The 13,157-nt window shown below is 37.6% G+C and overlaps 1 protein-coding gene across 1 annotated transcript in view; it reads right to left on the bottom strand.

Annotated features, from left to right (window-relative positions):
• Positions 1-12,804, bottom strand: part of LOC134825171 (uncharacterized) — a 41,429-nt gene extending 28,625 nt beyond the window's left edge. Inside the window, exons 1-22 of the mRNA XM_063837321.1 lie at positions 12,743-12,804; positions 12,242-12,368; positions 11,886-11,933; positions 11,587-11,660; positions 10,956-11,111; positions 10,557-10,679; positions 10,293-10,378; positions 10,046-10,121; positions 9,588-9,787; positions 9,164-9,304; positions 8,932-9,028; positions 8,619-8,744; positions 8,298-8,437; positions 7,907-7,980; positions 7,550-7,679; positions 7,183-7,359; positions 6,737-6,872; positions 6,334-6,479; positions 2,756-2,948; positions 2,536-2,592; positions 2,251-2,390; positions 1,939-2,134 (exon numbers count right to left, since the gene is read on the bottom strand). Of these exons, the coding sequence (XP_063693391.1) occupies positions 1,939-2,134; positions 2,251-2,390; positions 2,536-2,592; positions 2,756-2,948; positions 6,334-6,479; positions 6,737-6,872; positions 7,183-7,359; positions 7,550-7,679; positions 7,907-7,980; positions 8,298-8,437; positions 8,619-8,744; positions 8,932-9,028; positions 9,164-9,304; positions 9,588-9,787; positions 10,046-10,121; positions 10,293-10,378; positions 10,557-10,679; positions 10,956-11,111; positions 11,587-11,660; positions 11,886-11,933; positions 12,242-12,368; positions 12,743-12,794 (2,695 nt within the window). The 5' untranslated portion in view covers positions 12,795-12,804. The remainder of the gene's footprint in view (positions 1-1,938; positions 2,135-2,250; positions 2,391-2,535; positions 2,593-2,755; positions 2,949-6,333; positions 6,480-6,736; positions 6,873-7,182; positions 7,360-7,549; positions 7,680-7,906; positions 7,981-8,297; positions 8,438-8,618; positions 8,745-8,931; positions 9,029-9,163; positions 9,305-9,587; positions 9,788-10,045; positions 10,122-10,292; positions 10,379-10,556; positions 10,680-10,955; positions 11,112-11,586; positions 11,661-11,885; positions 11,934-12,241; positions 12,369-12,742) is intronic.
• Between the last annotated feature and the right edge of the window lie 353 nt (positions 12,805-13,157).

Below are 13,157 nucleotides of genomic sequence, written 5' to 3'. Positions count from 1 at the left end.
AAATAATTCGGAAAATCATGGGCCGGCATACTGCATAGTGCCGGGCGGGTTTGATCCGCCATTAACCTCTGAGTTACATGCTAGTTGCTCTACCAACTGAGCTACCGGTCTATGTCATAACCATTTATTCATTATCATGTCATTATCATGTCACAACTGGTCACTAGCAGTAGCCGGCTACTAGCCGGCTATTGACCGCATACTGGCTACTATTCGGTCACTAGCCGGCCACTAGCTGGCTAGTGACCGGCTAGTGACCGGTTAGTGACTGTGTTTGATGTGCCACTTATAGGCCACCTAGTAGCCGGGAGCATTTATAATAGCCGGCTCGTGACGTTTGGACTAAAGAATGGAATCTGCAGCTATCAAGTTAACAGCCATATAATGGTTCATATAATGGTTAACAATGACAGACTCCCTCCTCTTCGCGTCTACCTTGATGACGCTATTAAAGTATCACGTGATTCCCATATAAGGAGTGTTTTTAACATTGAGTAATAACATTTCATTTTCCATGCAAGACTGGAAGTATCAAGTATTTGAGATAAAAAATTGATTTTGACATGTACGATTGTAATCAGCGAACTTTCGATTTATCACGTTTTCAGACTACTAAAATTGGGGTGCAGTTCTTTAATTATAATATTATTTGAATATAAATTTGTATTTAAATTGGTCATTAGAACTACTGGCACCTTCCGGAGGACAACAACATATTAAACAGTTATACCAAGGGTCGACCGAGGGCAGGATTTGCGGCCGAGGCCGAGGAAATTTTGCTTTGATAAAACCGAGGCCGAGGTCGACCCTTGAGTTATACCCTGAGGTGCAAAACCGAATAACACGATATATAATTATCGCTGTGAATTACACAAGTTTACGCATACTTCTAATGCTATGAGCTTTACGCAGAATGTTTCGCACTAGTGTTATGTTTACGTATGCCCTACCGTCATGACACCACGTGCATACATATTACAGCACGTGCAGCACACATCAAACCGTGCTGATTCACCAGCTGCTACTAGTGACAAAGTATGTTCCATGTTATAGTCATTATCTTTAAGCATATAAATCCAGTGAATTAGTACTTGGTAAGCATGATTATGTGTTTTTCCACCGTTACTGTTAGTCTTCCTCAGAGAAATGGCCCGCTCGCATTACATGAATTAATTTCCATGTTGACTACAGTGGGACGGCGGTGCAGACTAAACACTTGCATGAGTGTAGACAGTCAGACAATCAGCTAGAAATAACTAGACATGAAGCAGCAGGAAGGTTAGACTGTAGTGTTTAAAGATGAAGTACCCCCGAAGAGCCGAATGAAGAAGGCTCACCTCGGTCTGATCCAGTGATTCCGACACAATAAGACGCTTGGTGCAGGCCCCCATCCCCCCGGGCATCATATTCTAGGAGGGTTGCCACACCCAAGAGGCAGGCTATCCTCTCGTGGGCACCTTGCCTCTCATGAAACTGGGTGCTGGACACGTGTAATGGTAAAATAAGTTCCTTAAGCTGTATACACTGTACAATGTACATGAAGGTACAGTAAAACCCTCAACTACCGTGGAGCTTGGGGGAAATCGGGGTTCGCGGTAAAAAGGGATCTTATTGATTCTTTGGAAGATAAATCAGATTACAGCTATTGTCTGCTCGCTATAACACTTCTACAGCACTGACAGTGACAGTGTTAAGACAGTATTAATATGATGCCTAAATAAGCAGACATGAAGCAGCAGGAAGGTTAGACTGTAGCGTTTAAAAATGAAATAACCCCCCCCCCCCCCCCCCCCCCCAAGTCTAATAACTATACTATGAAGTGCCCGGATTCGACCTGCCACTATCGCCCCCTCATTTTTCATAGATTATTAAGACAGTATTAATATGATGCCCAAATAAGGAGTGTCACGTGATGCCCAAATAAGGAGTGTCACTTACCAACAGTGCTAGGAGGATCAGCACACTCAGCCCCATCAGTATCGGTAGCCCACAGAGCCTTTCTATCAGCAGAGTAGTAAAGAACCACGTTCATGTCGTCCTGTACTACTAGTTCGGCGTTGTCATAGTTACCGTTAGAGTCTGATGCCCAGAGGTCCTTTCTGTCTGCGTCGTAGAGGACAAGGTTACCGTCACTCTGGATTAAATTGACTAATTAATCGATGAATTAATTAATCTGGATTAAATTGGTAACTTCGTTAAGTTATCTAATTGATTGGGTAACAATTTGGAATGATTTTATAATTATTGTACCTGGAATTTGAGTCCTCCAGCAACTCCACTGGTGTCTGACTTCCACAGAACATTCTTGTTAATAGAACAAGTCAGGACTAGGTTACCGTCAGCTTGCATTGTGAACACAGCTTTTCCGTTCTTTGAGACGATCTTCTTACCTATTAAATCGTCGTGTTAATTTGTTCAAATGTCAAGCTGCGAGAAGAAATTATCAACATTCAACATTTTATATAGTTTCACTGCATCCTAATACATGTAATATTTGCGCCTTATAAACAATCGCCAGATCATTTAAATTCTTACCAAGAGAAAGAATTGAAGCGACCTGAGATTCCCGGATACATTTATCTGCAGCACAGTCTGAAAGAGGATGTTGTCTAAGCTTTTGTGGGACAAACCTTTTAGTCTTCAATGATATCATCACTTTGACATCAAACTAAAAAGCCTACAAATATCAATCAATTAAACAGAAAAGATATAAAAAGAAGCAGATTATATTATAACAAATCATTAATCTGCTTACTCTCAACGAATTGGGCATCAGGACAGTTGTTTCCGTTAGTATCAGTCTTCCACAAGACACTTCTATCTTCATAGCTGTACAAAACAACATTGTGATCGTTCTGGACAACAAGCTCCACAGCGTCGGTGTTTCCATTAGTTTTACTGTCCCAGATGGCAGCGTCTCCAGCGTAGAGGACCATGTTGCCATCATCCTGAGGGAGGTGTTTAGATTGGGGCGTACAAGTTTACGTTATCGGACTTCATTTGAACGGACATTAATTGGACGCTAGTATAGAGGACCTAACGTTCATTCTAATATCTGTTCATAAGCTGTTCACGCAATATCCGGTAATTTAACGTCCGATAAGGTATGTCATACTTCACTATATTTCTTTTGGTTGAGCAACACTCAACAGATCTCAAAGTAGCAATCTAAATGCACCAACATGTCCACCATTTAACACAATAAATTGCAACTAGATGGCAAAAAGCTAGAAAAAGTTCAATGTACAAAGTTTCTTGGGGTGATAATAGACGAACAGCTATGTTGGGAACCACATCTTAATCATTTATCTTTAAAGCTGAACTCCAGTATTGTATCGATTAAGAGAATTTGCAAATTCATTCCCAAATCTGAATATTTGAAACTATACAATGCTCTTTTTATGTCACATCTTAGCTATTGTATAATTTGCTGGGGTGGGATCCCTAAACATATGCTGAATAAAATCTTTGCAATTCAAAAACGATGTATAAGACTGCTATTTGGTAACATTCCCAATTTTGATCATAAAGAATACTACTTAACCTGTGCACGTTCAAGAACTTATAACGAACATATGGCTAGCAAGAACTACTGTCTTGAACACACTAAACCGCTATTCACTGAGCAGAAAATTATCAACCTGGAGAATCTGCACATGTACCATACATTTATGGAACTGTTCAAAATTCTTAAATTTGATGTCCCCCAGTCGATTAAAGATCTTTTCAAGTTCTGTCCTAGAAATGAAAAACTTCGTCTGATTGTCCCATTACTGAGGTTAGATATCTCCCAACAGAACTTTTTGTACACCTCTACGAAAATTTGGGCAGTATCGAGATAGCCCGACCACGGTCCGCGGACCACGGTCCGCGGACCAGTGGTCCGCGGACCACTGTCTGCGGACCGTGGTCCGCGGACCACTGTCATATTACTGTATAATAACAGTATCCTCTGAATCAAGCAGGGTTCACATCATCTGCATCTCCTGAGTCAAGCAGGGTTCACATCATCCCCTGAGTCAAGCAGGGTTCACATTATCGCACGCGAATTCCAATCAGCGGTGGTGTCAAGGCTTATTAAACGATTAAGCAACCTTACGAGATCAGTTCACATCATGCAATATATAAAGAATAACTATTATCAGACTGCATCAATCATTTCTATCATCAACTCCTTCTTGAACAACTACAACTATGGTCTCAGAGAAAACGAAACGGATGAACTCAGCCCTACCCTGCGACCCTATCTGCAAACCTATCTCACCTCTCGACAAGTGGACTCAAGCTGGTAAAACCCTCATCGTCTCCAGAGCCAACCCAAGCTTCTGCGTTTTCTGCAACAAGAGGCATGCTGGTATATCATGCGCTGCTCATGACCCTGTAGCATCTTCTGATGCCGGAGGTCTTGCTAACTCCTCTGCTCATGCTCCTCGTGTCCGCTCCAAATGTAACAACTGCGTTGTTATCAATGTCCACCGAACGACTTATATACCACATTTTAATCGTAATCATTTATTTCATTGAGCAATCAATATTATTCGTAACTAATTATATCCGAGAGACCACATTTGAATCGTAATCAATAGTTTGATCCAGTAATTTACTACGCTACAATTAATTATGCTAGTCGTAACTAATTGCATCCAAGATACCATACATACCATTCATATGATCTGGTAACCAATCAACTATTCACAAACACCTGTTGCTTGATTCAGGGGATACTGTTATTATACAGTAATATGATCTGGTAGACAGTGGTCCGCGGACCACGGTCCGCAGACAGTGGTCCGCGGACCACTGGTCCGCGGACCGTGGTCCGCGGACCGTGGTCGGGCTATCTCGATACTGCCAAAATTTGGAATGATCTCATCCCCTATGTATTCGAAATATGTGATGCTAATGAAGATGGGATAATAATCCCGGGTTCTTCCAAAAATTCAGACTTATCAGCCTCGTCAGGTATTATTAAATCTAACCTTAAAAAGCACTTGCTATCCCTCCAAAATCGAGGTGACCCTAATATATGGTAACTAATCTATATTATATCTCAAATTCTACATCCGGTACGGCTCTGCACACATGATATCTCTCTCTGCCATGAAACATGGCTAACCTTTCAAACTATGATTTAAAACATAAACCTAAACTAAAACTCAACTGGGCTCTCCTATGTCACCAAACTAGACCAATAAGCAATTTTAGCTTAAATAATTATATTTTTCTATATTTGTATAATAAGTACAGGGTGGGCCAAAAGTCAGTGTGCAAACGTTGGCCTTAATAGCTCAGTCACTGATTGCCCAATTGAAATACTTCCTTCTGGTATGACTTAGTACCACCACTGGTTCGAGGAATTTGTCAACTCGAAAAATATTCGCGTTCATTTTTTTCAAATGGAGGTTCATTTTCACATTTATTTGATAGTTTGGATAGTCGGATCAAGCTAAATATTATTGAATTGTGTTTGGCCATTCGAATTACGTTTGTCCTGAAAGAATTAGAACTGTAGCTTCTCAGATGACCGAGATATGAAGCATAACGAGTTTATTCATTACGTGTGATCAGGTGATTGGTTTACCTAATCACGTGATAAGGTGACCCCGTTAACTACCCCGTTAAACATTATGGGAATTGTTAAGGGTGCCCAATTAAGGTGTCGTGTCACGGTGTCACATAATCACCCAGTCAATTTTGTTAACGAGATACACAAAATGCTTGATAACTTCGTCATTTCTAATCCGTTTTGCCTCATGTTTTCAGATCATATGCAACATTTGATAATCTACCGTCTCTGAAAAAATTAGGCGTTCAGCATGTTCTGAGAAAACAATATAGGTGTTTTAATATTGAATGGGCGTGGTCTAAAATATTCGAATTTTCAAATTTTGACGACGGAATCCTCGAACCAGTAAGTACAGTATGTCATTTGCAAAGCAACAGCTCTCAAATTTAAAACACGGCGGAGGTATAAGACCCAACGTTTGCACACTGACTTTTGGCCCACCCTGTATATTGACGTAGTGGATGGTTGAGGGGGTTTTAAGCACAGGTCACTCTCAAATCCTAAAGATAAGCAGTGGCCTTCGGCACTTGAAACCTCTTCAAACCTCCCCTGATTTATTTATTATTGATATTGTTTGATTGTGCCGTAAAAATAAATATTTGTTTTATTAAATATTTGTTTTATTAACTACCCTTCCAACATGGCATTATCGCACAATAAAACACTTCTTATTTGGGTATCACGTGATATTTTAACATGACATTATCACGTGATACCCATATAAGGAGTGTTACGACATGATATGATTATCACATAATGAAACTCACTTGAAGCTTGAGTCCGGAGTCGACTCCCTTTCCGTTAGACTCACTGTTCCACAACACTGCTCCTCCGACCACACAGTATAGGACCAGGTTACCGTCATCCTGCATAACTAGCTTAGCTCGACCGTTCTTCGAAACCAGCTGACTTCCTGCAGTTTTTTATTACTCGCTTAGTTTTTATCAGTGTATATAGATACACTGTAGATCTACTTCATTATCCTTGTTTGTTGTTAGAAACACTTTTAGGGTGCCTTACGGAGGGGAAAGGATGCTTAACATGCTTAACATGCCACACAACTATCAGTCTTATCACAAAGTGAAAGAGTGTACTTGATATGAGAGGAGGTGGCACCAACTATTAACTAATATATTACCAAACTAATTAGATAACCGAATAAATAATTACCAGCTGCAAGAAGAGCTCCAATTCCCACTTCCCTGACACAACTATCAGTTTCATCACAGGGGGAGTATTTAACAGGAGGTGGTGGGGCCACCATGGGGCATCTGAAAATGTTCATAGCCGTGTTCGTTCCCACTACCTGAAAAGAAGAGATTTGATGTTATCCACATCGTTAGTTTAAATTACCGTTGTTAACGTCGTCAATCAACGTTGTTAACGTCGTCAATTAACGTTATTATCATTATTAAATTTGAGTAAAATCTGGATGCAGCAAATTTGGTCTAAAAATTAAGCCAGATTTTTGGAAAATTTTTACTCGGGCACAGTTTTATTCAACTTTTTAAAAATGTTCTTATTAGTATCTTATGGTAGACTATAACTATTTAGAGGGGGGGGGGGGGTCAGCTATAAAAACATCGCGTGATCCCCATATATGGAGCGTAAAGTACCTCATCATCCAGAAGGTCGATGTTCATTAGCTTTCCATTGACTTTGTTCCATCCAGTTCCAGTAGGAGTATCTGCACTCATACCAGATCGGTAGTAGATATCGTTATTAGCATTCACACCGACCACTATGTTATTTCCCGATGAGATCCATTTCAGTTTTCCTGGTACGTGAGTCCACTGGTAGAAGATAAAATCATGAGTCGAACCAGTTACAAATTATGAATATTCTAAATTTTCTCAGCTGGAACAAGGATGTATCTATATTTTATAAAATCATACAAAAGATTTATTAATGTTTTCAATGTCCAGTGCGAATAATAGATAAATTAACACCAGTTCTAATTAGCTAATTAGCTAATTAACTTACACCAGTTCCAGCAGTTCCAGAATCACCATATGTTCCGACTCTGTAGTAAATATTGTTTGCGCTGTTTACAACCCATACTCCAGAATTTCCCACACTGACTTGAATAGCTGCTCCACCGATCTGCTCCCATCTGATATGTGTTGTTAATTAACTAAATAACTAACCAATAAACTGTCTTATTAACTAACTAATTAATTAACTAATTGACTAAATAATTAACTAATTAATATCTGCTCCATCGATTTTTGCCAACCAAATCAGTTTTTAACAACTAACTAATTAACTAACTTATTAAATACATAATTAACTAATTAACTGAATAACTAAATAATTAACTAGTTAGTCAACTAATTAAACCTGGTTCCCAGCCATCTGTAGATGTTTCCTCCTCGGTTAACTCCCCAGACGTTATCGTTTTCACTCACATCCACCTGTAACATTATAGTGATTATGTTGCATAATTAATCAATCATTATGTTAATTATGCTATTTAATTTACTAATCCTTATGTTAATTAATTGATTAGTAAATTAATCATTATGTTAATTATGTTGGTTTTACAAAAACAACATCACAGCCTACAGACAAAAACCTTAATCTGCTGAACGTTTTAGTTATTAAAACTAAAATTTTGTTCACCAACGTTTGTTTACTGAGCAGAATCATAACGGTAAGTTTATATACATTTATCAATAAACTAATTAGTAATTAACTAATAAATTAGCTAAGTATAAGATAATTAACTAACATTTGTAAGGCGGCCACCGATATTCTCCCACTGGTTTCCTCCCTTATATCTGTAAATCATGTCGTTTCTATTGACACCCCAAACTGAAGCTCCTGACGAGACCTGGACTAAACCTCCGGCTATTTTAGTCCAGCTAGTTCCTGTGATGTATCAATAATTAGTTTATCAATTAATTATATATAATATGTATATTAATAATGTATTACATTGATTACTCAAATATTTATAATGTATTCCTTGTCACGTTAATTAGTAAAATGTTAACATTATTAAATAATTAACTGACTAGCTAATTGCTTAGTTAAATAATGTATTCCTTACCATCTCCATTGAGTCTATAGATACCATTAACTCTGTTTACACCCCATACACCAGATTTTCCCTTGCTTATTTTAGTAAGGCCTCCAGGGATGAGTTTCCAGGCTGCTGATACGGCTAGCTTTGGTGCTGGGATATTAATCAGGGGTCAAAATATAGTTTTGGTGATGAAATAACTTAAACAATGCATATCAAGAAAGTCCTAACCTAAAAAATGCAAAACAGTCCCTAACTATACTAGTTAGGGACTGTAGAATAAAAATCTTAATATAAAATCAAGGAAGTCCCCGACTAAAACATAAAAATAAAAACTAACGAGCAGCTGCAGGCATGACTTTACGGCAGTAAACAGTTGTATCAGCTCCAGAGGCGGTCCATATAATCCTTTTATTGAGGGACATGCTCCGCCAGGCCTGTTAAGAAAACAATTATTTTAACAAAACAATCATTTATTTTTACGGCACAATCAAACAAATAATGTCAATAATAGATGAATCAGTGGAGGCTTGAGAAGGTTTTATGTGCTTATATTTGGCTTTTAAAGTGACCTGTTGAGCTGTTTTGTACGGTGGGTGTCCGTTGTAGTAAGCTGCGGGTTTCCAGTTGTCCCCCTCCACAAAATCACCTGTAGACCAGCCGTCTTCAGCAGCGTTGGAGCAACTCCAGGAGTCGTCAGAGACAGCAACAACCTGGGGTGAGAGCGGTATTAAATCTCTCTCCGAAGAATGGGAAGTATTAGGATCCTGTTGTGTTTCCGAGTCAGGGCACAGGTGTGCTAAACACTTGGTGAATGGTGATCGCTAGTTATTTGCTATTTGAAGAAATATTGAATGTTGTTTGTGTTTATTGTAATGATTAGTTTAATTCAACGTACTATGGTGCGAACTGGGTAGAGTTGATTGATATTTTAACAACTTAATGAGTTAGCTAAGGTGCTTAAATTGTATAACGATTAATAATAATTATTATAACCTTCTTGGACCCATCAAGGATCTGAGCCATGATACCGTAAGGACCGCCAGTATTCCTGCACTGAACTCCTACTACTTTGGTATCTCCAGAGATACGGACACTGGCGAGCTGGTTCCAGGCCCCAGTTCCTGCAACATCCTGCTGTTCTCCGTCAACAAATATGGTGGAGACATCGTCACAGATCACGTCCAGGGTGAGGTCTGAATTAATTGGTTAAATGCATTTTTCACGGTTACATAACTGCATAGTTATTAGTTGAATAAAACTTACATCTTATTACCTCCATTACGCACACATCATTAAACTATTAAACTATTAAAACACAACCCTGTTAAATAAAGTATCAAAACTACCGAAATTGCAAAACAGAATTAAAACCGTAAGATGCTACATGTTGTGGCAGTAAAAAATAGATAAAGTACCAAAACTATAGAATTTTCAAAACAAAACTGATTTACCTGTTGGTTTTGGAAGATCCTTGCGGCAGTAAACTGTCGTATCAGCAGCAGAAGCCGTCCAGATAACTTTCTTATCCTGAAGCACAAATTGTTATTTTTAATCGTAATCATGTGTGTTTTTATTCGTTAAATATATACTCGTTATTTTTTTACTAGTTAAATTTTTACTCGTTATATTTTTACTCGTTATTTTTTACTAATCATATTTGGACTCGTTATATTCTATCCGCCTAACCATCCAACTCACATTAGACATTCCCCTCCAAGCGTCCTTATTAATAAGATAAGGAGGATGCCCATAATAATAAGCAGCAGGCTTCCAGCTATCATCCTCTGAAAAAATTAGACATTAGAAATTAGAAAGGTCTTTACAATTTAACATATGTCAGATCAAAACTGAAGTTTTAAAAGAAAATTATTCAACCAAATTCTTCAATCATACCAAAAATAAGCACCGAATATGGAGACATAACGAATCACAAATTTAATCACAAACTAAATGACATTTTACCTGTAAAACTACCGGCTGCCCAGCCATCCTGAGCAGCATTAGAGCAACTCCACGAGTTGTCCGACACAACAAACGTCTCTCCAACTTCATTCTGTACTGTAGCCATGATACCGTAGGGTCCGCCTGGAATTTAATAGAAATTAAATAGGAATTAAACAGGAATTAAACAGGAATTAAACAGGAATTGAACAGGAATTAAACAGGAATTAAACAGGAATTAAACATTGGACATAAAATTACCAAGCAGAACACTGTAAACGGACTCGTTTTGGCTATTTATATACATCAATTCAATACAAAAATTAAAACGATTAGAACTGAAAATATGCCAGGGAAAACTATAAATCGAAAAATAAAATTTTAAGATTTAACCGCGTCACGAATTCACGAAATTGAAACCTGTGTTGCGGCATTTGATTCCAATGGTAGTGGTAGTTGCTGGCACGTAAAACTTGGAGAGCTGGTTCCAGGCTCCGGTTCCGGGGACAACTTTCTCTACACCATCAATGAAGATGTTGGCGATGTCATCACAGATAACCTTCACGAGGTATTGTCCTGAAATTTATAGTTTTAAACTTAAGTTGCGATATTGTGAGTCTGTTATATGTATTGGTTGTTATTAATTAATTAATTCATTAATTATTGTATTATTCAATCACAAGGAAATGTTTTGCTCCATTCTATAAAGTATAACCACTGTTAGTCTCATGTTCTTCTCAGTCTTCAAATAGTTGCAAAAATCTATCATATTATTATATTTGTTCTGTGAATACGTCAGTCCAACTAAAAGTACAAAAGTCACTATATCGTTTATGTTATGTTTATATTATGTTACTCACGATGTTACTTCCGCGTGTGATTGTTAATGGAAGTACAATGTATAATCTTATGTTTAATGAGATAAGATGAGAAGTTAAGCTGTGTATGTGGACAATACAACTACCATTATGGTAAGTGGTGACCACTCATGTTGATATTAATTAATTAATTAATTAAATAATATGAAGCTGCAAAAATTAAGCTAACTCACCACATTTTGGTGCGTCACAGTTGACCCACCTTGGACTTGTACCCTCATCATTATAGCACCATAGACCAGTGTGACTTTGGGAAATATCGGTTAGTTACTTTTTAGTTTATTACGTCTCTTTAGAGAAAATGAGGTGTCCTTTTTTGTGGAAATGTTAATCCTTCTAACTTAGCTTTATATATAATACGGAAATAATACGAAAGGGGCAAGGTTCCCCATTGAGATAAAAGGTGAACATAAGGGCCACAGACCAAAATATGATAAATGGAGTGAAAAAATAATCTGCTATAGTCACTTACTCAGAAGGGTTACGGCAGTAGTTTTCATCAAGACCCGCATCAGGGTATCTGAAAATATTCATGTGTTGAAATTTAGACCTAGGACGCAAAACATTTGAATTTCAACATGGTGAGAAATACTATTAATCCATGTTTACTGACTAGAGATTGATAAACGTGACTAAACATTTACAATCTGAATCACAACCTCAACTTGATAATTCTAGCTCGAATCCGACCCTATTCATAAATATTACACTAATCAACATCATATTACCCTAGCCCAAAGACCACGTTTAGAATTCCGACATTTTTTGACCATATATATATATATGGTCAAGAAATGTCGAAATTCTAAATATAATAGTCAGACTTACTTTTCAGGAGTGTATGTATGTGCATTAGGTGACTGAGATGCCCATTTCTGGCATCGGTATCCATTTGCGCCGACGGCTACTTTGCCTCTGTAGTTGACACTTTTAGCATCTCCCTCTTCAGTACAATCTGAAATTTGAATTAATTAAATTTAATAAATTAACTGAATCGAGTAGTAATTCTTTTCTTTGACGAAATATAAAACTTAACATCATTTAAGATTGGAAACGTTGCGGAGCATTTTAAAAGTCAGTGAACTATAGTACAGTGGAACAATTAAATACTGATTATCTATAAACCATACTTCTTCAAAGTATAATTTTATGAGAACGCTGGTATAGTTAGCTTGGGTTCTTTAAGATTACCAATTACAGAGTCTGTATATATTAGGCTACGGTTTATTGAACAACCGATTATATGTAATTGTAAACAGTTTATTACAGAAGCCAAAGATACAATTACAAAAAGAAATCTGGATAATAATTGGTTACAAATTAGCTAACCTTGTCCGAGGGCGATGGCCCCAAGAACAGCAAATGCAACGAAAAATCTCATTTTACTAGTGGAACTTGCACTCGAAAAGAAATCACGACATTTATAGAAAATCTAAGAAATCGTAGACATCATCGGGAAATGTCTTGTATTGTAGTCTGTAGTCCGTTTTCTATCCGAATCTATTTCGAATTTATTTTCATTAGCAATAATACTGTGCTCACTGTAAACATTAGCCTAGCCCCTAATGACGTTTGAAGCATGGTATTATAATGGTCCTGTCACTGTGTTCTCCAATGATTACTTATACGAATAATGTATAATATTAATAATATATATTATTAGCTATTATAATACGCATTGTTAATTATGTGTGATGTGAATAATAATCTGCGTCTCTCGTTCAGACGGCATGTTCAGACGGCA

Source organism: Bolinopsis microptera, chromosome 13 (genome assembly GCF_026151205.1).
Source record: "Bolinopsis microptera isolate Bmic1 chromosome 13, MBARI_Bmic_1.0, whole genome shotgun sequence".
Taxonomy (NCBI): domain Eukaryota; kingdom Metazoa; phylum Ctenophora; class Tentaculata; order Lobata; family Bolinopsidae; genus Bolinopsis; species Bolinopsis microptera.
Note: the sequence above shows the minus strand (reverse complement) of the source record. Positions and strands in the feature narration are given on the sequence as shown.